The sequence below is a fragment of the Sus scrofa genome, chromosome 6 (assembly GCF_054392235.1).
Source record: "Sus scrofa isolate SSC_HxYL_T2T_F1_AM1 chromosome 6, Sscrofa_HxYL_maternal_Yorkshire_Landrace_v2.0, whole genome shotgun sequence".
Taxonomy (NCBI): Eukaryota; Metazoa; Chordata; class Mammalia; order Artiodactyla; family Suidae; genus Sus; species Sus scrofa.
The window spans coordinates 90,075,020-90,100,378 of record NC_139388.1 but is presented as its reverse complement, the minus strand read 5'-3'; the positions used below and the strand labels follow the sequence as shown (position 1 = coordinate 90,100,378).

General features: G+C 42.9%; 1 protein-coding gene across 3 annotated transcripts; it reads left to right on the top strand.

Annotated features, from left to right (window-relative positions):
• Nucleotides 1-620: 620 nt before the first annotated feature.
• On the top strand, nt 621-24,994 carry TAF12 (TATA-box binding protein associated factor 12). 3 transcript variants are annotated; one of them, XM_021095677.2, is made up of 7 exons: nt 621-720; nt 15,042-15,126; nt 15,839-16,090; nt 19,146-19,223; nt 21,245-21,359; nt 22,422-22,510; nt 24,514-24,994. In XM_021095677.2, exons 2-7 carry the CDS (start codon nt 15,055-15,057, stop codon nt 24,547-24,549), a joined length of 642 nt encoding a protein of 213 aa, XP_020951336.1. In that variant the 5' UTR covers nt 621-720; nt 15,042-15,054; the 3' UTR covers nt 24,550-24,994. The 3 variants fall into 3 exon arrangements, with proteins under 3 accessions (XP_020951336.1, XP_020951337.1, XP_020951338.1); XM_021095678.2 differs by lacking the exon at nt 15,042-15,126; XM_021095679.2 differs by lacking the exon at nt 15,042-15,126 and having other exon boundaries at nt 621-1,172.
• The last annotated feature ends 365 nt before the right edge of the window (nt 24,995-25,359 follow it).

Sequence of the window (25,359 nt, the reverse complement as noted above, 5' to 3'; positions counted from 1 at the left end):
AATGGTTGAAGTACAGTTCAGGCTTTGGAGTGAGAATTTGTGAGTTCAATTTGAGACTCTGCTTTTATTAGCTACTTAACTTGCTTAATCTCACAGATTTCCTTTAAATCGTTAAAATGATTTACCGTAGGTTTAGAAAAATTTCTGGCAGATAGTAAGGGCTCAATTATTACTATTATTATTAACTGCCTATTCACAGTCATAACCCAATCGGTCTCCCTTGTCCTCAGATTTTTCCTGCTGGGGTCCAACGGGATATCTATGGAGTGTTGCTGTCCCACGAGTTATTACCTTCCTGATAGCACGACAAAGACACCAACCAAAAATGGCGACCTCTAAGCCATCCGAGGACGTCAATGCTGGTCATGATAGCGATATACACAGCAGGCAGAGTCGGAAAGAAATAGCTAGGGCAGGGTTCGTACCGCCAGAATACAAAGCGCATAGTTTGCTTACACTGCCCATTAACCACAAGCCGAAAAAACCTAACCACCAGAACTGAGCTACAGCGCAGAACGGCGACCACGTGTCGGAGAGCAGTCTGCGCCTGCGCAAAGCAGGCGCGCGCCCGCCAGCCGGAAGAGCCGCGCGTTTCCGGGTTGGAGGCGGGGAGCGGTGCCGGAAGTACTCGGGGAGGGCCGAGCAGTCGGACCGGCTGCTGAGACGAACGCTTCACTGGGGCAGTCTCCGCATATCATGGGGAGATAGACGCTGCTGCCTGTGAGTCTTGGGCCCTGGCAGTTGAGGAATAAGAGCGGGAGGAGGGAGTCAGGACCCAGACCACAGTGGTCAGTGTTCGAAGAGCCAAATTGTGAAGGAGACTGGGCTGTGTGAGGAATCAGGCTCGTGGGACGGGACTGAGGGGCTCGGGGATCGGAGAAGACGCGGCTGTGGGGACCTGGGCTCCAGACGGGACTTAGGGAACCGGGATGGATGTGAGTTCTCCCGCACGCAAGGGAAAGCGAGTTGAGAGAGATAGGATTATGAGGATCCGTGCTTCTAAGAGGAGAGGGTCGGAACTGAACGGGGTGTGAAGACACGGACTCCTGAGAGGTAAAAGCGAAGCTGTTAGGACTTGGGCTCTTAAGCGGCAGAAGCGGAACAGTGAAGACCCAGGCTTCTAACGATTCAGAAACAGGGCAGCGAAGACAGGTTCCTGAGAGGCAGGAGCGGTAAGAGAACATTTGGGTTTGGGAAGAACAGGAGCGGGCAGTGAAGACGCGCTTCTTTGGGGACCGGATCGGGGCTTGCAGACTCCGAAGTACCTGAGGGAACAGGACTATGAGGACCTGAGATCCTAAAAGCGGAGAGTGTAAGGGGCTGTGTCTGTAAGTAGATCAGCCTCCAAGGGAAGGGGAGAGAGTTTGAAAAAGACATAGTGATCCTTCCCCCATCCCCTCATATTCTCTGAACCGGGAATGGTAAAGGATGTATTCAGGGGAAGACGACTCCTTCACGCTGCCTATTTGGCTTTTGGCAGGCTTATCGTGTCAGAACGATCTAGGAAGCCAAGCATCTTCGTTTTCTGCTCCTTCAGGAGTAGCACTGGTGTGAAGTTAAAGCAGTTTGAACTCAGTTGTGTACTTTATAAGTGCTTTAAATCCCATTCCACTCAACTCCGATATTTAGCATAGATCTCTGCATTTCAAAGAAGAGAATGACAGAGATGGAGAGACCCCGGAAATATCAGGCGTCCCCCCACACCCCCGGGCTTGCAGCGGCTTTATGTAGGAGGATATCTGTTTCTCTGTTCCCAGACCAGGGTTTGGAACAGCAGCGGTGAAAGCACCAAGTACTAACCACTAGACCACCAGGGAACTCCCAAGATCATCTTTTATAAACTCATATTTTACCTCTAAGGAGGCTAAAGTCCAAACAGGGCTTAGGGTTACACTGAGTCAATGATTGATTAGATGGAAATTTTGTTACAGTACCCTGCTCTGCATAGCAAATGGGAGAGGCTCGGTTAATACTCCTTGAAAACATGCTTCTAGAATCTTTGCTCTAACTTCAAACTCAAGAGGGAAATTTTTACAGATTTAAGTACTTTGAGTCTTGTTACTGTATTGACATTGATGCAGTGAATGTCACTTACCAGTTAGGAAACCATTAAATGAAGCCCCTTCCCTCTCAAAAATAGTCATTTAGAAAGTTCATATAGGTAAGTTGTATCCTGTATTTTTAGCATAAGCATTTACTGGAAATAGCCGCTTTCAGATAAGGATGGTGGAGAGACTTGGACTAGTCACTTCCCTTCTTCAATAATACCTTTTACTGAAACTTACTCAGACTAACCAAACACCATCATAAGCACTTTCAAGTATTAAATCATTTAATTACTGCTTACTGCCCCACCAGTTAGATATTGTTAATCCCATGGCACAGATAAGGAAATCAGTGCAGAGACGTTAAATGTTTCCCTGAAATCACATGGTACTAAGTGGCCCAGACCCAGTCAAACTCAGGTGTTTGAAGTTTTTTCTGCTTTTCTAAGTGGATTCCTCGCCTTGTCTCAGTTTGCCCATCAGCAAAATTGCATCCTCATCTATCTTTGGAAAATGTGCTACTTATTTCACTCATTTGTGGCTCTAGCATTGATTGAATTATTATAATAGGATTTCTAAGAATGTACCTGATAGAGAATCATTGTGTTAGAGTGGATATGAACATAGAACATATTACTTTTAGGTCCCGGGGAGGCGGGTGCTGCTTTCATGGCATGCAGAAATTCCCAAACCAAGGATCAGACTTTCACTGCAGCAGTGGCAATGCCAAATCCTTAACCACTAGGCCACAAAGAAACTCCAGAACATGTTATCCCTCCCCCCCCCCCCCCCCCCCCCGCCACAGCTGCACCAAGGCATGTTTAAGTTCCCAGGCCAGGGATCAAACCCATGCTGCAGTTGCGAACTATGCTGCAATTGCAGCAACGCAGATCCTTTAACCCACTGTACTGGACCTGGGATCAAACCTGCCACAGGTTCATGAATTCAAAGAACATAGTACTTTTTACTCAAGGTGTTTGGGGGAAGTCCCTAAGTACTTTGGAAACAATATATCGGCTGTGTTTACAACCAGTACCATGAAACAGGTGTGTTGGAAGCAGAAGACAAACTTTAAAATCAATACATACCTGTCGTGGTGCAGTGGTTAACACATCCAACTAGGAACCATGAGGTTGCGGGTTTGACCCCTGGCCTTGCTCAGTGAGTTAAGGATCCCCGCGTTGCCATGAACTGTGGTATAGGTCAAAGACGCAGCTCGGACCCCCAGTTGCTGTGGCTGTGGCGTAGGCCAGCATCTACAGCTGCGATTAGACTCCTAGCCTGGGAACCTCCATATGTGCCAGGAGTGGCTCTAGAAAAGGCAAAAAGACCCAAAAAAAAAAAAAAAAAAAAAAAAAAACAGTACATACAGACTTAATTTTAAATCTTAGATACTAGTTGTTGGAGTTGGAGGGAACTTTAGAATTTGCCTGGTCCTTCTAATTATGTAGAAATTCTGGTTAAAAGGAGCTCACATAACCCAGTGGTAGAACTAGGATAGCACTCAGCCCAGCTGACTTGAGTCTTTTTTTTTTCTTTTTTTGCCACACTCATTGCATGTGGAGGTTCCCAGGCCAGAGATCAAACCCCAGCCATCGCAGCACCCCAAACCACTGCAGCGATAACACTGGATCCTTAGCTGGCTGTGCCACAAGAGAACTCCACTGTTCTTTTTTTAATGTCTGTAGTAATAAGAATGGTTATAGGATGTCACCAATACATAGCAAGATGGGTGAAACCTTTTAGGTTTTTTTTTTTTTTTTTTTTCTTTTTTAATGGCCACAGCAATGCCAGATCCTTTAACCCACTGTGCTGGGTCAGAGATTGAACCCACACCTCTGCAGTCGGATTCTTAACCCACTGCACCACACTTCTACCTTTTAGTTTTTATATACTGATTTTTATAACTAAGATTTAAAACAGGAGACTATATATATAATATTAGCTTTTTTTTTTTTTTTTTTTGTCTTTTTAGGGCTGCACCTGCAGCATTTGGAGGTTCCCAGGCTAGGGGTGGAATCAGAGCTACAGCTGCCTGTCTACACCACAACCACAGCAACTTGGAATCTGAGCCATGTCTGCGACCCACACCACAGCTCATGGCAATGCCCATTCCTCAACCCACTGAACGAGGCCAGGGATAGAACCCACAACGTCATGGTTCCTAATCGGATTCATTTCTGCTGCACCATGACAGGAACTCCAGCAAAAGTTTTAAATTGCACTTATCATGCACCACACATTCTTCTAAGTGCTTTAGATGTATAAATTCAGTGAATTGCCACAATCATATGAGGTACACTTTATGATTAACTGTATTTTTCAGATGAGGAAATTGAGGCATAAAGAGATTAGGTATCCTGCTAAAGGACATGAAGCTAATAAGTGGCAGAGTTGGTACTTGAACCTAGACGCTGCCACCATGATCATTGTACTGTACTACCTCTCTGTTAAGTTGAAATTGCCTAAGCAGGATCAAATTAGAAAACAAAAAATTCCATATTTGTGTTCCTTTCAGGTCTCACAGATTGCAATTAATTGATTCTTTTTGGTTTATTTGCACTGGGAAATGTGCGCTCCTCTAGATACATCAAAAGCCAGTGAGGAAAGAAATAGCCAGGTAGGAAACCCATATCCTAAGTCATGCACCACAGTGATAGGGCTCCCATGCCCACAGAATGGTAGTCCCCTTCACGCCAGCATTCTGTTTAAATAATAAATTCCTAAACATTTTTTAAACAGGTTGTAAAAACAACTATTCCCCTATTCTCTTCACTTAAAAAAAAAAAAAATGTTAATGATCAGATGCCCAGAGAGGGCCACAGTCTTAAAACCACTTCAAATTCTTCCCTGTTGAGAGTTCCCATCGTGGCACAGCAGAAATGAATCCGACTCGGAACCATGAGGTTGCAGGTTCAATCCCTGGCCCTGCTCAGTGGGTTAAGTATCCGGCATTGCTGTGAGCTATGGTGAGGTCCCAAACATGGCTTGGTTCTGGCTTGCTGTGGCTGTGGTGTAGGCTGGCAGCTGTAGCTCTGATAAGACTCCTGGCTTAGGAACCTCCATATGCTGCTGATGTGGCCCTAAAATGCAAAAAAAAAAAAAAAAAAAAAAGTCTCCCCTGTTTTGTTACCCTCTGAAAAGTCAGATCCTAGATTTCCCTGGTGGCCTAGCAGTTAAGGATCTGGCATTGTCACTGCTGTGACGTAGGTTCAATTCCTGTCCCCACCACTGTGGAACTTCGGCATACTTTGGGCAAAGCCAAAAAAAAAAAAAAAAAAAAATCAGAGTCTCTTGGTACAATAATAATAATAATAGAGTTAAAACTTGATTTCTGTTTGCAGTACAAGATTGCTAAAAGGAAAAGCAGGGCTTGTCATCCTTGCCTATCAACTACAGTTTAAATATGATGGGAGAAGGGAGGGAGAATAGTCTTGGATATTTAATTGAACTCCCAGGCACACTATCTTGTTTTCGTAAAAATCATTAAGTATTTCCTACTGTAGATCCCTGAGGGATAGATTTTCCCAACTTGAATCCCGTAGCACATGATTTCCACATAGTAGGAGCTAGTAAAGAGTTTCCTATTATAATCATCCTCTCAGACTGTCCCACATTTGATGCCTCTGTTTTTACTCAGTAGTACATTCCTATCTCTTGGCATTCTAAGGAAATTTGAGTAGCCCAAAGGCAGCTAGGGTACATTACATAATGGAATTCAGGTTATTTACGGTCACTTCATTCCATTGTGCTTGATCAGCATCATCTACAACTGGGCTAATGAAAGCTGTCAGTAAACAGGTAATTTGGACCATTTTGATAGGGTGTGATTTTTTTAAATTTATTTTAAAACTTACTTACCATGGGGAGTTCCTGTCGTGGGGCAGCAGAAATGAATCCGACTAGGAACCATGAGATTGCGAGCTCCATCCCTGGCCTCGCTCAGTGGGTAAAGATCCAGCATTGCCATGAGCTCTGGTGTAGGTTGCAGACTTGGCTCAGATCCTGTGTCGCTGTGGCTGTGGTGTAGGCCAGCAGCTGTAGCTCCGATTTGACCCCTAGCCTGGGAACCTCCATATGCCATGGGTATGGCCCTAAAAAAAAAAAACAAAAAATAATTTCCTTATAAAATTCACCTTTTTGTGGGTACAGTTCTATGAGTTGTGACAAGTGTGTCCTGTCATGTAAGCACTGTAGCACTCAAGTTACCTAACAGTTCCACCACCCCCAAAATTCTCATTCTCCTCTTTTGTAGTCAGACCCTCCCCCGTCCCAGACCTGTGGGGATCACTGATCTGTTCTCCATCCATATAGCTTTGCCTTTTTTGGAGTGTCATATAAATGGAATCAAGTCTTGTCTCTTTCACTTAGCGTAGTGCATTTGAAATTATCTGTGTTGCGTATGTTAGTAGTTCCTCCTTTTTGTTGCTGAGTAGTATTCCTTTTTATAGATAAACCCATAGTTTGTTTATCCATTTTCTAGTTGAAAGACATCTGAATTGTTTTGAGTTTTTGGAAATTTTGAATAATAGTGCTATGAACATTCACATAACTGATTTTTGTGTGACTAAGATTTCACCTCTCTAGGGTAAATACCTGGGAGTGGATTACCAGGTCATGATAAGTGTATATTTTATTTTGTAATAAACAGGAGTTCCCGTCATGGCGCAGTGGTTAACGAATCCAACTAGGAACCATGAAATTGCGGGTTCGATCCCTGGCCTTGCTCAGTGGGTTAAGGATCCGGTGTTGCCGTGAGTTGTGGTGTAGGTCGCAGATGCGGTTCGGATCCCACATTGCTGTGGCTCTGGTGTAGGCCGGTGGCTATAGCTCCAATTAGACCCCTAGCCTGGGAACCTCCATATGCTGTGGGAGCGGCCCAAGAAATGGCAAAAAGACAAAAAAAAAAAAAAAAAAAAAGAAAGAAAAGAAAAAAAGACAAAAAAAAGAGTGGGTATAATAAACAGCCAAACGATTTACCAAAGAGACTGCACCATTTTACGGTCACATCAGAAATGTCTGAGGAGTTCCCATTGTGGCCTGGCGGAACTGACTCCGACTAGGAGCCATGAGGTTTGATCCCTGGCCTTGCTTAGTGGGTTAAGGATCAAGCGTTGCTACAAGCTGAGGTGTACGTCACAGATGTGGCTTGGATCCAGCCTTGCTGTGGCTGTGGTGTAAGCTAGCAGCTACAGCTCTGATTTAACCCCTAGCCTGGGAACCTCTGTATGCCACAGGTGTGGCCCTAAAAACAACACAGCAAAAAAAAAGGAAATGTCTCAGGGTTTCAGTTGCTCCACATCCTCTTTAGCACTTGTCTACTTTATTTTATTTTATTTTATTTTAATTATCTTTTGTCTTTTTAGGGCCGCTCCCAAGACACATGGAGGTTCCCAGGCTAGGGGTTGAATCGAAGCTGTAGCTGCTGGCCTACACCACAGCTACAGCAACACCAGATCCGAGCCGCGTCTGTGACCTACACCACAGCTCACGAGCAATGCTTGATCCCCAACCCACTGAGTGAGCGAGGCCAGGGATTGAACCCGCAACTTGATGGTTACTAGTCGGGTTTATTAACCACTGAGCCATGATGGGAACACCGATTGTCTATTTTATTTTTAATTTTAGTTATTCTAATAGGTATTCAGTGGTATCTCATTGTGACTTTATTTGGATTTCCCTAGTGAATAATGATATTGAGCATCTCTTCATGTGTTTATGTGCTGTCCGTAGGTCATCTTTGGTGAAGGACCTGTTCTTTTGCCCATTTTTTAATCAGGTTGTTTGTTTTTTTATTGAATTTTGAGAGCCCGTTATATACCCTGGATACAAGTTTTTTGTCAGATACTTGATAATGTAAATATTTTCTCTTAGTCTGTGACTTGTCTTTATTTTCTTTGGCATAGCAGTTTTACATTTTGATTAAGTCCGCTTTATCAGTTTCTTTTGTAGATTGGGCTTTTGGTGTTGTATCTAAGAACTCTGCCTGACCCAAAGTTAAGGAGATTTGCTCCTATATTTTCTAAAAGTTTTACAGTTTTACATTTAAGTCTATGATCAGCTTGGAATTTATTTTGTATAAGGTATGAAATAAAGGTCAAGGTTCATTTTTATTGCTAGTACTGTATTTTTGTTATATTTTAAAAACAGGGATCAGTATTACCTATTTCTTCAGAAGAAACAAACCAAATAGTACTTTAATGTTTTTAATAGGTTACATATACACGTATTACAGAATTTGGGGTATACGATGAAAAATAAGTCTCCCACCTTGGTCCCATGAGCCACCCAGATACTGCTACTTTCCTGTCCCCCTCAAGACAACCATTGTTATCAGTTTCTTCTGTATCTTTCCAGGAATAATGTATGCATTTATGATTGTGTGTCTTTTAAAATAAATAAGAGTTCCTGTTGTGGCTTGGGGGTACCTGACTAGTGTGGCTCAGGGTCCACTGCCTCACTCAGTGGGTTAACAATCCAGCCTTGCCATGAGCTGTGGTGTAGGTTGCAGACACATCTTGGATCCCGAATTGCTGTGGCTGTGGTGTAGGCTGGCAGCTGCAGCTCCCATTCGACCCCTAGCCTGGGGACCTCCATATGGTGCAGCTTCGGCCTCAAAAAGCAAAAACAAAAAACAACAAAAAAAAAAACCCCACACAAAACCCAAAAAAAACCCCAATTATGCTTACTACTCTGCGTCTTGCATTTTCAGTGTATCTTGTAGGTCATTTCATGAGCTTTCTCATTTTTTAGAAACAGCCTTTTTTTTCTTACCTTTCATTTTTGGCCACCCTGAGGTATACAGAGTTCCCAGGCCAGGGGTCAGATCTGGGCCACAGCTGAGGCAAGGCCAGATCTTTAACCCACTGTGCCGGGCCAGGATTGAACCTGTGTCCCAGGGCTCTCAAGACGCCACCGATCCCAGTGCGCCACAGCCAGCGGGAAGTCCTAAAAGTAGCTTTATTTCGATATAAACATATCATATCATCTACCAATTTAAACTATACAATTCAGTAGTTTTTTTTGGTACATTCAAGGTTGTGTAACCATCACCATGGTCTATTCTAGATATCCATCACCCCTAAAAGAAACCGTATACCCATTAGCAGTTAATCCCTATTCCTCTCCCCCAACCTCTCAGCCTTAGCAACCACTGATCTACTTTTTTGTCTCTATAGATTTGTCTATTCTAGACATTTGATATAAATGGAATCATACAGTATGTAGTCTGTGACTGGTTTCTTTCACTTAGCATAATATTTTCATGAGTCTCATTCTTTTCCAGTGTACTCCATTATATAGTTATACCCTAGCCTATTTAACTATATCACTTTTGATGGACATTTAGGTTGAAATTCCTTATATGTATAGTATTCTATTCACATATAAGTTCAACTGTATATAAATTGCTAAAAACAGAACTATGGGATCAAAACAATGTAACTTTTCTTACTTTGGTGCATAGGGCCAAGTAGCCCTTTATAGAGATCACTAACTGATTTATATTTCCCTCACTCCAGCAATTTTTAAAACTTTTTTTTTCTTTTTACGGTTGCACCCGTGGCATATAGAACTTCCTAGGCTAGGGATCAAATCGGAGCTGCAGCTGCCGGCCTACACCATAGCCACAGCAACACAAGATCCAAGCCTGTGACCTATACCACAGCTCACGGCAATGTTGGATCCTTAACCCACTGAGTGGGACCAGGGATCCAACCCGCATCCTCATGGATACTAGTTGGGTACATTACTGCTGAGCCACAGTGGGAACTCCTAAAACTTTTTTTTTTTTTGTCTTTTTGTCTTTGTAGGGCCGCACCCTTGGCATATGTAGGTTCCCAGGCTCAGGGTCTAATCAGAGCTGTAGCTGCTGGCCTACACCACAGCCACAGCAATGCCAGATTCTTGACCCACAGAGTGAGGCCAGGAATTGAACCTGCAACCTCATGGTTCCTAGTAGGATTCGTTTCTGCTACACCACAACGGGAACTCCTAAAACTTTTTTTTTTTATGGTCATGCCTGTGGCATATAGAAGTTCCCAGGCCAGGAGCTGTATCTGAGCTACAGAAGCTCTGGGTCCTTTAATCCATTGCTCTGGCCCAGGGATTGTGCAACACTGCACCTCAGCAGCAGCAACCCAGGTGCTGCAGTCAGATTCTTTTTTTTTTTTTTTTTTTTTTTTTTTTTTTAGGACCACACCCACAGTATTTAGAAGTTCCCAAGCTAGGGGTGGAATTTTAGCTGCAGCTGTTGGCCTGCACCACAGCCACAGCAACACAAGATCTGAGCCACATCTACAACCTACACCATAGCTCAAGGCAATGCCAGATCCTTAACCCACTGAGCAGGGCCAGGGATGGAACCAGGGTCCTCATGGATACTGTTCGGGTTTGTTACCACTGAGCCATGATGAGAATTCCTGCATTCAGATTCTCAACCCACTGCTACCACAGTGGGAACTCCTCCAACAACTTATGAAATGATTAATTCTCCATAAAATTTTCAAACACAGTATATATAAAACTTTTTCATCATTGCCAAGTGGAGAATAAATAGTATCTTGTAGTTTTAATTTGCATTTTTATTATGAATGAGAATAAGGATCATTTCATTATTTTAAGAACTCTTTGAATTTCTTCTTCTTGTACTGTCATTTTTTCATAATATTTCTTTTGAGTATTAGTGCTTACTAATATGTAGGGTTTTTAAAAAATATATAAAAGTAATTAGTTAGCCCTTTGTCTAATGTATTTTGCATATATTTTCATTTGTCCGTTATGTTCATTGCCATGTAGACATTTTTATTTTTGTGTAATTGAGCATACTAGTCTTCTATATTATGGCTTCTGAGCTTTGGGTCATCTTTAGAAGGGCTTTCTTTACTCTTGAGAATATTGTTTTTCCAGTTTTAAAAATTGAGATAATTGTAGATTTATAAAAAATAATGCATCCCTTGTACACTTTGCACCACCAGTTTTTCCCAGTGATAACATTTTGCAAAACTTTTGTATAATATGACAATCAGGATGTCAACATTGATACAACCCAACAATCTTATTCAGAGTGCCCCAGTTTTACTTGCACTTGTTTGCTTGTATGTGTATGTATAATAAGTCCTATACAGTTTCATCACTTTTATGGGTTTATCCAGCATCGCTATCAAGATATTGAACAATTCCATCATAAGCACCCCTCATTGCCCTCTTATACCTACACTTCCCTCCCTCCCACCCAACCCCTGACAGCCTCACCGATCCGTCCTCTGTAAAATTTTGTCATTTCAAAAATGTTATGTAAATTGGAGTTCCCATCGTGGCTCAGTGGTTAACGAATCTGACTAGGAACCATGAGGTTGCGGGTTTGATCCCTGGCCTTGCTCGGTGGGTTAAAGATCTGGCGTTGCTGTGAGCTGTGGTGTAGGTCGCAGACGCTGCTTGGATCTAGCGTTGCTGTGGCTGTGGCGTAGGCCGGTGGCTACAGCTCCTATTAGACCCCTAGGCTGGGAACCTCCATATGCCGTGGGTTCGACCCTGGAAAAGACAAAAAAAAAAAAAAAAAGACAAAAATGTTATATAAATGGAATCACAATATGGACTCCTTTTGGATTGGCCTTTGCTCAGCATAATTCTCTGGAAGTTCATCCGAGGTGTGTATTAATAGTTCATTTCTTTTTCTTGCCGAGTAGTATTCCATGGTACGGATATTCCACAGTTTGTTTAATAATTCACCCATTAAAAGATAACTAATTGTGATAATTACAAATGAAGTTACTATGAACATTCATGTTCAGGTTTTTGTGTCAACATAAGTTTTCATTTCTTGGGAGTTCCTGTCTTGGCTCAGTGGAAACAAATCGAACCAGGAATCATGAGGTTGTAGGTTTGATCCCTGGCCTCGCTCAGTGGGTTAGGGATCCGGCATTGCCATAAGCTGTGGTGTAGGTTACAGACACGGCTTGGATCTGGAGTTGCTGTGGCTCTGACATAGGCTGGCAGCTGTAGCTCCAATTCCACCCATAGACTGGGAACCTCCATATGCTCTAGGTGCAGCTCTAAAAAGACAAAAAAGACCGAAAAAATTTTAAAAAAAGTTTTCATTTCTCTAAGATAAATGCCCAAGGCTGCAATTGCTAGGATATATAGTAATTGCATGGTTGTTATTTTTTCCCCAAATTTATTGAGGTGGAATTTGCATATAATGTATACATTATTAGCATATAGTTCCATGAGTTTTGATAACTGTAGCTAGCAGCTGTGTAATCAGCACCCTACTCAAGATGTTTAACATTTTACATCACCTCAGAAACCTCCAGCCCTCCCTTGTGCCGTCAGTCTCTGCACCATCTATCAGTAAAGACTTGTTTTTAGATCATTAGAGATTAAAATTTCATATAAATGGAATCATATAGTATGTATTCTTTTGAGACTAGCTTTTTTTACCTAAATATTTTAAGATTCTTTCCTGTTGTTATGTGTATTAGTAATTTGTTCTTTTTTTTCATTTTAAAATAAACTATTAGTTCAGTGTTAGATTTGCAGAAAAACTGGCAAGATAACGCAGTTCCTATATACTCTGTACCCAGTTTCTCCATTCTTAACTTCTTACATTAGTATGGTATATTCATTACAACTAATAGCCAATTAAAAATTTTTTTTTAATTTATTTTTTTGTCTTTTTAGAGCCCCATCCGTGCCATAGGGATGTTTCCAGGCTAGGGGTCGAATGGAAGTTGCAGCTCCCAGCCTACACCACAGCAACTCAGGATCTGAGCCATGTCTGCAACCTACACCCCAGCTCACGGCAACGCTGGATCCTTAACGCACTGAGTGAGGCCAGGGATCAAACCTGCATCCTTGTGGATGCTAGTCAGATTCATTTCTGCTCAGCCATGACGGGCACTCCATATACAGATAATATTTAATAAGGCTTTTTCATAGAACTTGCTCTAGGAAAACAGTTTGCTTTTATAACATTAGAACAATATTATGTTAACAATCTTTTCCTTTCCTGATTCTTCCTTTGGTAACATTTGAGGGAAAGGGAAAAGGAGTCATGGACCACATACCTTGTTTAAAAAAAAGTAATCCTGGTGCTGTGCTGCCCCCTTCAGCTTATTTTTGGCCAACAAGATTCTCTTGGTCATTTAACCAGTGCATGGTTAGTTGCTTTTATTAAGGGTAAACCAGGAGAAGATGATTTCTCCTATTAGAGAGACAATTTGTGGGGGAGGAACTCAGCACCTGGGGCAAGAGTAGAATAGATGCAGATATTCATTCAGGTTGCTAAGCTTTATCAAGTGCTGAAAACCATTGCCATGATTCTTGCATGTTCAAATTACACAATTTTGGCCAATAAAGTGTTTCATGTCCTGCTAGTTTATCGCTAACAATAGAGCATTCATTTTATTGGGAGAGAATCTTATGTTACTATTATCATCAATAATTTTTTTTTTTTTTGGCTTTTTAGGGTCACACTTATGGCATATGGAGGTTCCCAGGCTAGGGGTCCAATCGGAGCTACAGCTGCTGGCCTACGCCAGAGCCACAGCAACGCCAGATCTGAGCTGTGTCTGTGACCTACAACACAGCTCACGGCAATTCCAGATCCTTAACCCACTGAGCGAGGCCAGGGATCAAACCTGCAACCTCATGGCTCCTAGTCAGATTCGTTTCCGCTGCACCACAACGGGAACTCCAATAACTACTTTAAAATTTAAAGTAATTAAAATTTAATGTTTATTTTTTAATTAAGTGTATAGTTGATTTACAATGTTGTGTTAGTTTTAAATGTACAGCAAAGTGATTCAGTTATGTATATACATACATCCATTCTTTTTCAGATTCTTTTCCCGTATAGGTTATTACAGAATATTTGTAGAGTTCCCTGTGCTATATATATAGTAGGTCCATGTTGATATCTGTTTTATATAGTAGTATGTATATGTTAATCCCAAATTTATTATTATTATTTTTTTGGTCTTTTGTCTTTTTAGGGCCACAACCACGGCATATGGAGGTTCCCAGGCTAGGGGTTGAATCAGAGCTGTAGCCGCTGGCCTAGGCCAGAGCCATAGCAACACCAGATCCGAGCTGCGTCTGCGACCTACACCACAGCTCGTGGCAACGCCAGATCCTTAATCCACTGAGCGAGGCCAGGAATCGAACCTGAAACCTCATGGTTCCTAGTCAGATTCGTGTTCCTTTGCACCACGACGGGAACTCCCCTGTTAATCCCAAATTCTTTTTTTTTTTTTTTTTTTTTTTTGCCATTTCTTGGGCCGCTCTCACGGCATACGGAGGTTTCCAGGCTAAGTGTCAAATCGGGGCTGTAGCCACCGGCCTACGCCAGAACCACAGCAACGTGGGATCCGAGCCAAGTCTTCGACCTACACCACAGCTCATGGCAACACCAGATCCTTAACCCACTGAGCAAGGCCAGGGATCGAACCCGCAACCTCATGGTTCCTAGTCAGATTCGTTAACCGCTGCGCCACGACGGGAACTCCCCAAATTCTTAATTTATCCCTCGCTCACACCTTTCCCTTTTGGTAACCATAGTTTGTTTCCAAATCCTGTGACTGTTTTGTAAATAAGCTCATTCATTTCATTTTTTTTAAGATTCCACATATAAGTGATATCATATGATATTTGTCTTTCTCTGATTTATTTCACTTAGTATGATAATCACCAGGTTCATCTCTGTTGCTGCAAATGACATTGTTTCATCCTTTTTTTAGCCAAGTAATATTCCTTTGTATATATGTACCACATCTTTATCTATTTCTCTGTCAGTGGACATTTAGGTTGCATCATTAATTACTTTTAAAAGTTATATATGAAAAAGATAGAGGATTTTTTCTTGGTACCCAGTAGAGTTAAGGAAATGTATCTCTGCATTTAGTTTGCCTGGATCCTGGTCTTTGAAGATGTGCCAGGCCATGCAACTGAAATGATTCTGTGGAAGGGTGGTGCTTGATGCCAGTTGTTCATTTACAGGTAGCTTTTGAAAATGGCTGCCTCTCATTTCACCGGGCTCACAGCTGTTGCTGATGTAATTAAAGATCTAGACACTCAGATAGCTGTAAGTAAGCTCCTTGAGGCCACTGTGGGCAGAACTTGGTGAATGTGCTTCTAACCTTGATGACATCAAAGCTGAGGTCCACAGAGTCAGACTCATGGCTCTAAAATGAAGAAGTCTTGGCTACTCCAGGCTAGGGACTCTGCATGTATTTAAAGATTGCTAACACTCAGAGAAAATTTGTCTTTGATGACAGTGAAGAGCTTACTGTTAACAGTTGCTAAAAGTCATGTTTATTAGGCATAGCTCTGACATAGACTTAAGCATGTTCTGGAATGCCAAAGTGAACTAATCTGTTTTCTGAAGTTTTGTGACTAGGTTTCAAATATGTGATTGTGCCATGATTTCTTTGAATTTAACATTAATTGATGTTCAGAAATAATGCATGTGCTACTTAACCAAGTATTCTATTTTTACAAAGTCTTCAAAAAAAAATCTTTCTTATTCTTGTTTATTTTTGTATATAAGATTCCTCCTTTTATTTACTTTCTTCCTTATTTCACTTGTATGGACTATTTCATTTAGCTTTTGGAGAAGAGATGGTTTCTAAATATCAGGTGAGAGCAATGAACATTCTTCATTCCTTCCAGTTTTAATGTTCAGGTATCAAATGAAGACCCTTCAAAGTCTGACACACCTTGAAGAATTTTACTTTCAAAACTCATCCTTTATTACATGTCCTTCCGGAGCTAATTCTCTTGTTTTCCTTCTACAGTTGATTGGCCTTGGTCCTCATAGCTCCAAAAAGAAACAAGATCTCGATAAGCTCTATGAGCTGAAGTCCAAAGCACGGCAGATTATGAACCAGTTTGGCCCCTCAGCCCTAATCAACCTCTCCAATTTCTCATCGATAAAACCGGAACCAGCTAGCACCCCTCCACAAGGCTCCATGGCCAATAGCACTACAGTGGTAAAGATCCCAGGCACTCCTGGGACAGGAGGGCGTCTCAGCCCTGAAAACAATCAGGTATCATCCTCTTTTTGTTCTCTGTGAGCACCTCTTATCTGTTCTTTGAAGCAGTAATACTTTGAGAGATGTCCGTCTCAGATGCAGCCTCTTCCTTTCAGCTAAGAAAGACGGTCTTTTCCCTCCTTTGGACTTCTGAAGTTCTTTATCAAAATATCATGTATATTTAGGAATTCCCTTGTGGTGCAGTGGGTTAAGGATCTGGCATTGTCACTGCTGTGGTTTCGGCCACTGCTGTGGTATAGTTTCGATCCCTGGCCTGGGAACTTCCACATGCCACAGGCATGGCAAAAAAAATATGTATATATATATCATGTACATTTATCAGTTTTTACTTTGTAGTATTTGTGTGTGTGTGTATATATATTTATTTATCTATATACACAGGCATACATAAGTGCATTAACAAAACACCTTGCCTATGACAGGTATTTATATATTTACATATACATATATGCTATATAATTGTTAAATAAAATAGTTTAATAATTAATGGATTCTTATTCATTATTCCTATAATAAAAGTACTCTTGCCTCCAGTGTTTTTCTCCTACTAGTTCATTTAGCTGCTGCCATTTTTTAAAAATTGAAGTATAATTTGTAATGTTGTGTTAGTAGCTGCTGCCATTATGCGTTTTCTGCAATGCTTCTAAAATCTGACCCACTCTTTCTCCTTATGATCCTGATTCTGACCTCCATAGCCATAAAAAATAAGTATAATCTCTTGACTTAGGCCTTGTAGGCTGGGTAGAATCAGATGGCAACATTTCAAGAGAATGGGGGGAGGGTCTAGTGATGGTAAATTGGAAGGATTGGGCAGATAGGCAGGAGACCGACCCATGCTGAATGTGGAGCTGGAGAAGAGCAGAAGGTAAAATTGTATAGGTAGGGTTACAGCAGAACATTTTGGGTCTACAATAGTTTCCACTGGAACTTTTAGTTAGTAAACAATCTGTGCAAATATTTAATGAGTAAAAGAGACATAATAAAAGTAGTATGTCTTAGGAGGATTAACTTGACAATGAAAGGGCAAGAAATGTAGAAAGGGGGCAGATTTGGAGGAAGACCAAGTCTAAGACTTTTGCAATAAATCAAGATATGTAGCAAAGGCTTGAATTAAGTGATAAAGGTAGAATGGATAGATCTGAGACATTATTAACACATTTTTTGTCTTTTTTGCCATTTCTTAGGCTGCTCCTGGGCATATGAAGTTCCCAGGCTAGGGGTCAAATTGGAACTGTAACCGCTGGCCTACGCCAGAGCCACAGGAACGCAGGATCTGAGCCGCCTCTGCAATCTACACCACAGCTCACGGCAATGCTGGATCCTTAACCCACTGAGCAAGGCCAGGGATCGAACCTGCAACCTCATGGTTCCTAGTCGGATTTGTTAAACTGAGCCACGACGGGAACTCCAGCACATGTTTATTTTTAAAATTATCTTCTATTATCCTTATTTCCAATGTTATACATACTTATCATGAAACTTTAGAAGAACAGAAAGAACAAATAACCCATAATTCTACCACCACCCAAAAGTAACTGTGGTTAACATTTTAGTGTATGTCTCTTTTTTTTTAATGTATGTCTTTTTGATCTTTTTTCTTTAGCTTTTTTTGTTTTTATGGCCACACCCATGGCATATAGAGATTCCCAGGCTAGGGGTCAAATTGGAGCTATAGCTGCTGGCCTACACCACAGCCACAGCAATGCAGGATCCGAGCCGCATTTGCGACCTGCACCACAGCTCACGGCAACGCCTGATCCTTAACCCACTGAGCTGATCGAGGCCAGGGATCAAACCCACAACCTCATGGTTTCTAGTTGGATTCCTTTCTGTTGTGCCATGACAGGAACTCCATTTTTGATCATTTTTTAATGACATAGATATGGATGAAAGGATATGACATTTCCTTTATGAAAGAGGGATCATATTTGTGTATACTTGCACAAATATTTGGTTTACAGAGATCAACACATATTCCCTGCCCTCAAGGAGCCTTCAGCCTATTAAGTCAGAAACAGACAAGTTTGAGAGTTCCTGCTATGGTGCAACAGGATTGGTGATGTCTCTGCAGCACCAGGACACAAGTTCGACAGCTGGCCTGGCACAGAGGGTTGAGGATCCGGCATTGCCACAGCTGTGGCATAGACAGTAACTGCAGCTCGAATGTGATCCTTTGTCTGGAACTCCATATACCGCAGGGTAGCCAAAAAAGAGAAGACCAGTTTTGGGTTCCCTGGTGGCTCATCAGGTTAAGGACCTGGTGTTGTCACTCCTGTGGCTTGGGTCACTGCTGTGGCACAAGTTTGATCCCTGGCCCTGGAACTTCCACATGCTGCAGGCTCGGCCAGGTAAAAAAAAAAAAGGAAAGAGGGGAGTTCACGTTGTGACGAAGCAGAAACGAATCTGACTAGTAACCATGAGGTTTCGGGTTTGATCCCTGGCCTCACTCAGTGGGTTAAGGACCTGGTGTTGCTGTGGCTCTGGCATAGGTCGGCAGCTACAGCTCCAATTAGACTCCTCGCCTGGGAACCTCCATGTGCCGTGGCGCAGCCCTGGAAAGACGAAAGACAAGAAAAAGAAACTGACAAGTTTATAAATGTACACAATGGTAGAAGGGTACACAGAGTACAGTAGAGGCCAAAGGAGGAAGTGGTTGCTTTTGCCTGGGTAGGCTAGGAAAAGCATTAGACAGTTTGTCACCTGAGCACATAGGAGGAAGGGTGGAAGAGCATGTCCGATGTCAGCAGAGGCACTGTATGATTTGTGTGGTCAGAAAATTACACATTAATGTAGCATTTAATAAACTACCTGACAGATGTTGGCCTCTCTTCCATATTGTTCTTTCTGCCTTTCCTTAGGCTACTTCTATCTTGAGAACATAGTCTTTCTTTTCCTTTTTTTTTTCTTTTAGTAATACCATCAGGTACGCCAGATTGATAATTCTTTGGAAAGTAGAAACTAAACCCAGCAAGTTGTCAGTCTTCATTATAGGGTAATGAGTTTGTTTGTTTGATACTTGGCTGAAAATTGTTCTTCCAATTAACTCTAGGTATTGACCAAGAAGAAATTACAAGACTTAGTAAGAGAAGTGGATCCTAATGAGCAATTGGATGAAGATGTGGAGGAGGTAAAGTGGGGTTGGGTACCCTAGAGACTGTGTCACTGAGAAGTAGTATTGAATAGCTGTTAAGAACACAGACTTGGAGTTCCCCTCGTGGCGCAGTGGTTAACGAATCCGACTAGGAACCATGAGGTTGCGGGTTTGATCCCTGGCCTGCTTAGTGGGTTAAGGATCCGGCATTGCCATGGGCTGTGGTGTAGGTCGCAGACGCTACTCGGATCCCGAGTTGCTATGGCTCTGGCGTAGGCCAGCAGCTGTAGCTCCGATTAGACCCCTAGCCTGGGTACCTCCATGTGCCATGGGTGTGGCCCTAGAAAAGACAAACAAAAAAGACAAAAAAAAGAAAAAAGAACACAGACTTTAGAGAGTTCCTTTCATGGCACAACAGAAACGAATCTGACCAGGAACCATGAGGTTGGGGGTTTGATCCCTGGCCTCGCTCAGTGGGTTAAGGATCTGGTATTGCTGTGTTGCTGTGGTGTAGGCTGGCGGCTGTAGCACCAACTGGACCCCTAGCCTGGGAACCTCCTGGTGCAGCCCTAAAAAAGAAAAAAAAAGAACACAGACTTTAGGAGTTGCTACTATGGCACAGTGGGTTGAGAATCCGACTCTGATGGCTTGGGTTGCAGCACAAGTGTGGGTTCAGTCCCCAGTTTGGTGCTATGTGGCTCAGATCCAGTCCCTGGCCTGGGAACTTCCATATGCTATGGGTGTGGTCATAAGAAAAAAAAATAAATAAAAGCACAGACTTCAGAGGCAAACAAATCTGAATTTGAGTTTTGGTTCTGTGGGTGAGATTCAGCTTCCTCCTGTGTTGGTAGGAAGTCTTAACAATTTTCAACTCACTTTTAACAATTTTAATTGTTTCTAGAACATTCCTCCATATTTCTAAGTAGTATATTTAAACATATTTTTGGTTAATTAATTTTATAATAGTCATAGACTTCCTATTATGGTAGATGAGAATTTTTTTTTGGGGGGTCTTTTTAGAGCCACACCCTCAGTGTATGGAGATTCCCAGGCTAGGGGTCCAGTCGGAGCTACAGCTGCCAGCCTACACCACAGCCACAGCAACTCAGAATCCAAGCCGAGTCTGCAACTTACACCACAGCTCATGGCAAAGCCAGATCCTTAACCAACTGAGCAAGGCCAGGGATCGAACCTGTGCTCTTGTGGATGCTAGTCAGATTTGTTGCCACTGAGCTACAACGGGTACTCGGAGAATTTGTTAAACCACTGTTACATGTGCCACATGTGTGGAGAAGTTCCTGTCGTGGCTCAGTGGTTAGGGATCCCGACTAGTACCCATGAGGATGCAGGTTCGATCCCTGGTTTCGCTCAGTGGGTCAAGGATCCGGTGTTGCTCTGAGCTGTGGTGTAGGTTGCAGACACAGCTTGGATCTGGCATTGCTGTAGCTGTGGTGTAGGCCAGCAGCTACAGCTATGATTTGATCCCCAGCCTAGAAGTTTCCATATACCATGGATGTGGCACCTAAAAAGACCAAAACAAAACAAAACAAAACAAAACAAAAAACCTTTAGAATATGAAAGATGAAATTCTCTTGTGATGCTGTGGGCTAAGGATCCAGCATTGCTGCAGCAGCTCAGGTTGCGGTTGCTACTGTGGTGCAGGTTCAACCCCTGGCCTGGAAAATTCCACATTCTGTGGGCGTGGCCATAAGTAAATAAATTAATTAAATAAAGGAATGAGGAATTAGTGATTCACTTGTATTTTCCTACGTAATTCAGAAGAAGATATAGGGGGGTGGGTAGGGGTGGGCTGGTTGTTCCCTGCTGGGTAGAAATACAGAAAGTACATCCTCAGAGAGGTGTGAGTTTCTCTCCACCTGGTTAATGAGTTGATGTCTTTCTTTTGTTGTCCTCAGTCCTTTTCCCCACCTTCGCTCAAATGTTGATTTCCAGACCCTCTGCTAGAAAACCTGACTAAATATGCGGTTCAGTTGTCCCAGCAACAGGAGCCTACCCTGCCAATGTCTTGGTTACTCTCCCCCACCTTTTTCCCCCAGATGCTGCTGCAGATCGCTGATGATTTTATCGAGAGCGTGGTGACAGCAGCCTGCCAGCTTGCTCGGCATCGCAAGTCCAGCACACTGGAAGTAAAGGATGTCCAGCTGCATCTAGGTAGGTGGTCTCATTTCCCCCTGAGGGATCCACACTTTAGTTCCTTTAGGAGCCTGCAGGAACCTGATCAAACTTTTGGACTTTGGGGAGTTCCCTTCATGGCTCAGTGGTTAACGAACCTGACTAGGATCCACAAGGACGTGGGTTCAATCCCTGGCCTCGCTCAGTGGTTAAGGATCCAGCATTGCCGTGAGCTATGGTGTAGGCTGCAGACGCAACTGGGATCCTGAGTTGCTGTGGCTCTGGTGAAGGCCGGTGGCTACAGCTCCAATTTGATCCCCAGCCTGGGAACCTCCATATGCTGCAAGTGTGGCCCTAAAAAGACCAAAAAAAAAAAATTTTTTTTTTTAATAAAAATAAAAGGAAGGAAGGAAGAAAGACTGGTAACTTGTAGTGACAGTCTTACAGGGATGGTAACTTCCTAGTGACAGTCTTATAGGGATAGTCATGTCCAATGGCACAAGGACATGGAGCTATGATGTGGACATGCCTGTGTCTATATCTGTATCTCTATGTATTTATCCCAGGCTCTGGGATTATGCCATTGAAGGCTCTCAACCACCCACCCGATCACATGGTTATTTCTGTTGTTACTACCATATAAAAGATGAAGAAACTGAGACCCAACATCATACTGCTCCACAGTGAAGCAGTAGAGCTGGGACTTGACTCTTAACTCCACCTTGTTTGGAGTGCCTTTCTGTTCCTGCTCCTTTGGATTTGAGAGGGGTTACCTTGAGCATAGGGGGCAAGACCATTGAAGAAACAGATAATGTTCCTTTCCTGTAGAGCTGCATGGAAACCATAGGACCCCTACACTCAAAGTTTTGACTCATTTACCTCTTTTTTCTTTGCAAGAAGTTCAAATGGTGTTCTTTAAAACCTTGGAGGCGTCATATGCAATTCCCCCATTTGTGTTGCATAGAACCCTCGGCAGAGTTCCTGTTAATTAGTTCAGTTGATCACCCAGATTAGTCCTTCTTGACCCTTGTCTGAGGGTCACACTGCCCCTCATGCTGCCTTCCTGGTCCTCTTAACTCTGTGTGGGCCTCTTCCTTGCAGAACGCCAGTGGAACATGTGGATCCCAGGGTTCGGCTCTGAAGAAATCCGACCCTACAAAAAAGCTTGCACCACAGAAGCTCATAAACAGGTGAGAAGTCTTCAGGGTCTCAGGGCAGCCACATCAGAGCCCTTGAGCTGTGTCTCAGAGGGAATGCACACAGCTACCATCACTGCAGGTGTCACTTTCCCCAAAGGCCAGAGAGGCCAAGAAGCAGCAAGGCTCCATGGGAGATCAGCCTGATATTTCCTGGGTGCTTTGCTGTTCCCACATGGAGTCTCAGGTCTTTTCCTCAATTCTGATGGGTGTCACTTAAAGCAGTTGATTCTAGGTTTTTCTAATATGGGTGGAACTCACCACCACCACCTCTCTTTTATGAAATCTTCCTTCATTGTTGCTGATTTGAACATCATATTGAGGGAATTTTAAGGAAAGCAGAAGTGTGTTGCACTTGTGCTAGGAGGTGACACCCAGGCATTCGGGCCTCTTTCCCAGCTTAACTTTTGTCCTCTGTCCATCTTACTGCAGAACTGAGGGGTCAAGCTGTCTCTGTCATTGGTCAGTCTGATAGCAATGTTGGCCTCCATTTGACAAGTCTTAATTTAACCAGATACTCTGATTGGAAAGTAGGCTTTTTCCAAGCTTGACAGGCACAAGTGGGCAGTCCTGGCTAAATATACCTTGCTTTTCCATAGCCTGGGGTCTCTGGAGCAGGGGTGTTTATAGAGCTCATAGAGAAGCCCTACAAGGAGGCCACCAACAGCCTGCATCAAAGGATTGCAGTGTTCTTCAGAAGGCATTGTCTCTGGTCCCAAATGTTCAGCCTTATTTATTTATCAGTCAATAAATTTTATAATGTTGAAACAATCGCTTAGTCAAAAGGACTAGGCAAAGGCAAGTCATTAGTTTGGCTGATAATAGTAAAATTTGAAACCCATGATCTAAATGTTTCCCTGATGGATTATAGTGGAAGACGTTGGGGTCACTGGGCAGGACATGCCTGCCGCATGTAGAAGTTCCCAGGCCAGGGATCTAACCCCTCGCCACAGCAGCAGCCCAAGCCACGGCAGTACGTCGGATCCTTAACTCCTTGAGGTCATTTTCCTTCATTGTATATCATCGAGTGTGAAATGTCAGCTTCTTTTTCTTTCTTTCTTTTTAATAGGGCTGCAACTGCAGCATATGGAAATTCCCAGGCTAGGGGGCAAATAGGAGCTGCAGCTGCCAGCCTATGCCACAGCCCCAGCAACACCAGATCCGAGCCGTGTCTGTGACCTACACCATAGCTCACGGCAGTGTTGGATCCTTAACCCACTGAGCAAGGCCAGGGATTAAACCTGTATCCTCATGGACTAGTTGGGTTCTTAACCTGCTGAGGCACAATGGGAACTCCTCAGTTCCTTTTATGTGTAGCAACAGGCTTGAAACACAGGCCTCATCACTGTTTTATTATCATCAGAGAAACAGTGGGGAAGGGAGGATAAGCATAGAAAACATGTTTTGATGGCCTGTCCCTTAAATCCTCAAAAGGCAAGAGCTGTCACCTTCTACTTTTTAATTTTTTTTTTTTTGTCTTTTTTTGTTGTTGTTGTTGTTGTTGTTATTGTTGCTATTTCTTGGGCCGCTCCCGCGGCATATGGAGGTTCCCAGGCTAGGGGTTGAATCAGAGCTGTAGCCGCTGGCCTACGCCAGAGCCACAGCAACGCAGGATCCGAGCCGCGCCTGCAACCTACACCACAGCTCACGGCAACGCCGGATCGTTAACCCACTGAGCAAGGGCAGGGACCGAACCCGCAACCTCATGGTTCCTAGTCGGATTCATTAACCACTGCGCCACGACGGGAACTCCTACTTTTTAATTTTTGCCATACTGCTAGCATAGAGGAGTTTGGGTCTTTTGGTCAATAAAATGGGTCCAGTGGCCTAGTGAAACATTTCTTAGGACCCCATAGACTGTGCTTGAGCCAAGAGTCTGCTGAGCTGCCCTGTGTCTATAAATTCCTGAGGGTTTCAGCCTGTGGTGCAGCCACACATAGATGGTCTAGAAAATTCCTGACTCTAACTTGTGGAATTGCTTATTTCTCTCCTTTCAGAGAATGGCATTGATCCGGAAAACAACCAAGAAATAACACATGGAAAGGTCAGGGAATGGACAACAATGTATTTGGAGATACTTGAGCTGAGACCTCAGCCATCTCATCCTTGGATTTTTTTTTTTTTTAATGCTTTACAGAGAAGCATATATTTTTTATTAACAGTGCAGCAATATCTATAATGACTGAGAAGATCTGCCAAAAGAATAAAGCCTCCTACCCCAACTTCCAGTCCCATTTTCCTCCCGTCTCAAAGAAGAGCAGTGTATCTTCCAGAGAAGATTTTATTTGGTTTATTATATAAGTGATTGACTAGGGGACAAAGCATTATGGTCTTGTTTGGTGAGGCAGTATTAACAAGATTTTAGAGATTTTTTTTTCCTTCTCCCTTCCCCTTTTCCCTGTACTTTGTAATGTCAGTGTTTATATGAATATGATTTTCATTTCCTTTTCCAGAATAAAGAAGTTATTAGTCAAAAGACACAGGGTGTATGGCTTCTAGCCTTTAAAATGCCATAGGATAAGCAAGGCTGGATGTGGCTCTTTAGTCAGCAGATGGCAGCACCATTATTCATTTCTGTGATGGAGGCAAAACCCAGGGATTTTTCCATTATTTTTCTCCAAGGAAGGCCTTACCACCAGGAGAACTTTGAGTCCAGCTTCTCTGCCATAAGAATTGAGCAGGGTGACCTTCTCTCATGAGCCCCAAACTGAAGAGGCATCCTGGTTTTGGGAAATCCATTCTTGACCTGCTCTTCTGGAACTTCTGGATTTTATCCTTGACCCTAAGAAAGGATGGCAGCGGCCTTGAGGAAAGGCCTTTCTGTGCATGCGCCTATCTGTTCT

Bases quoted from the DNA above. Each gene is read 5' to 3' on its own strand.
- TAF12 (XM_021095677.2), top strand. From the start codon at position 15,055: ATGGCTGCCTCTCATTTCACCGGGCTCACAGCTGTTGCTGATGTAATT. The intron at 15,127-15,838 runs GTAAGTAAGCTC...TTCCTTCTACAG, and splicing joins ATCTAGACACTCAGATAGCT to TTGATTGGCCTTGGTCCTCA. The intron at 22,511-24,513 runs GTGAGAAGTCTT...CTCTCCTTTCAG, and splicing joins CCACAGAAGCTCATAAACAG to AGAATGGCATTGATCCGGAA.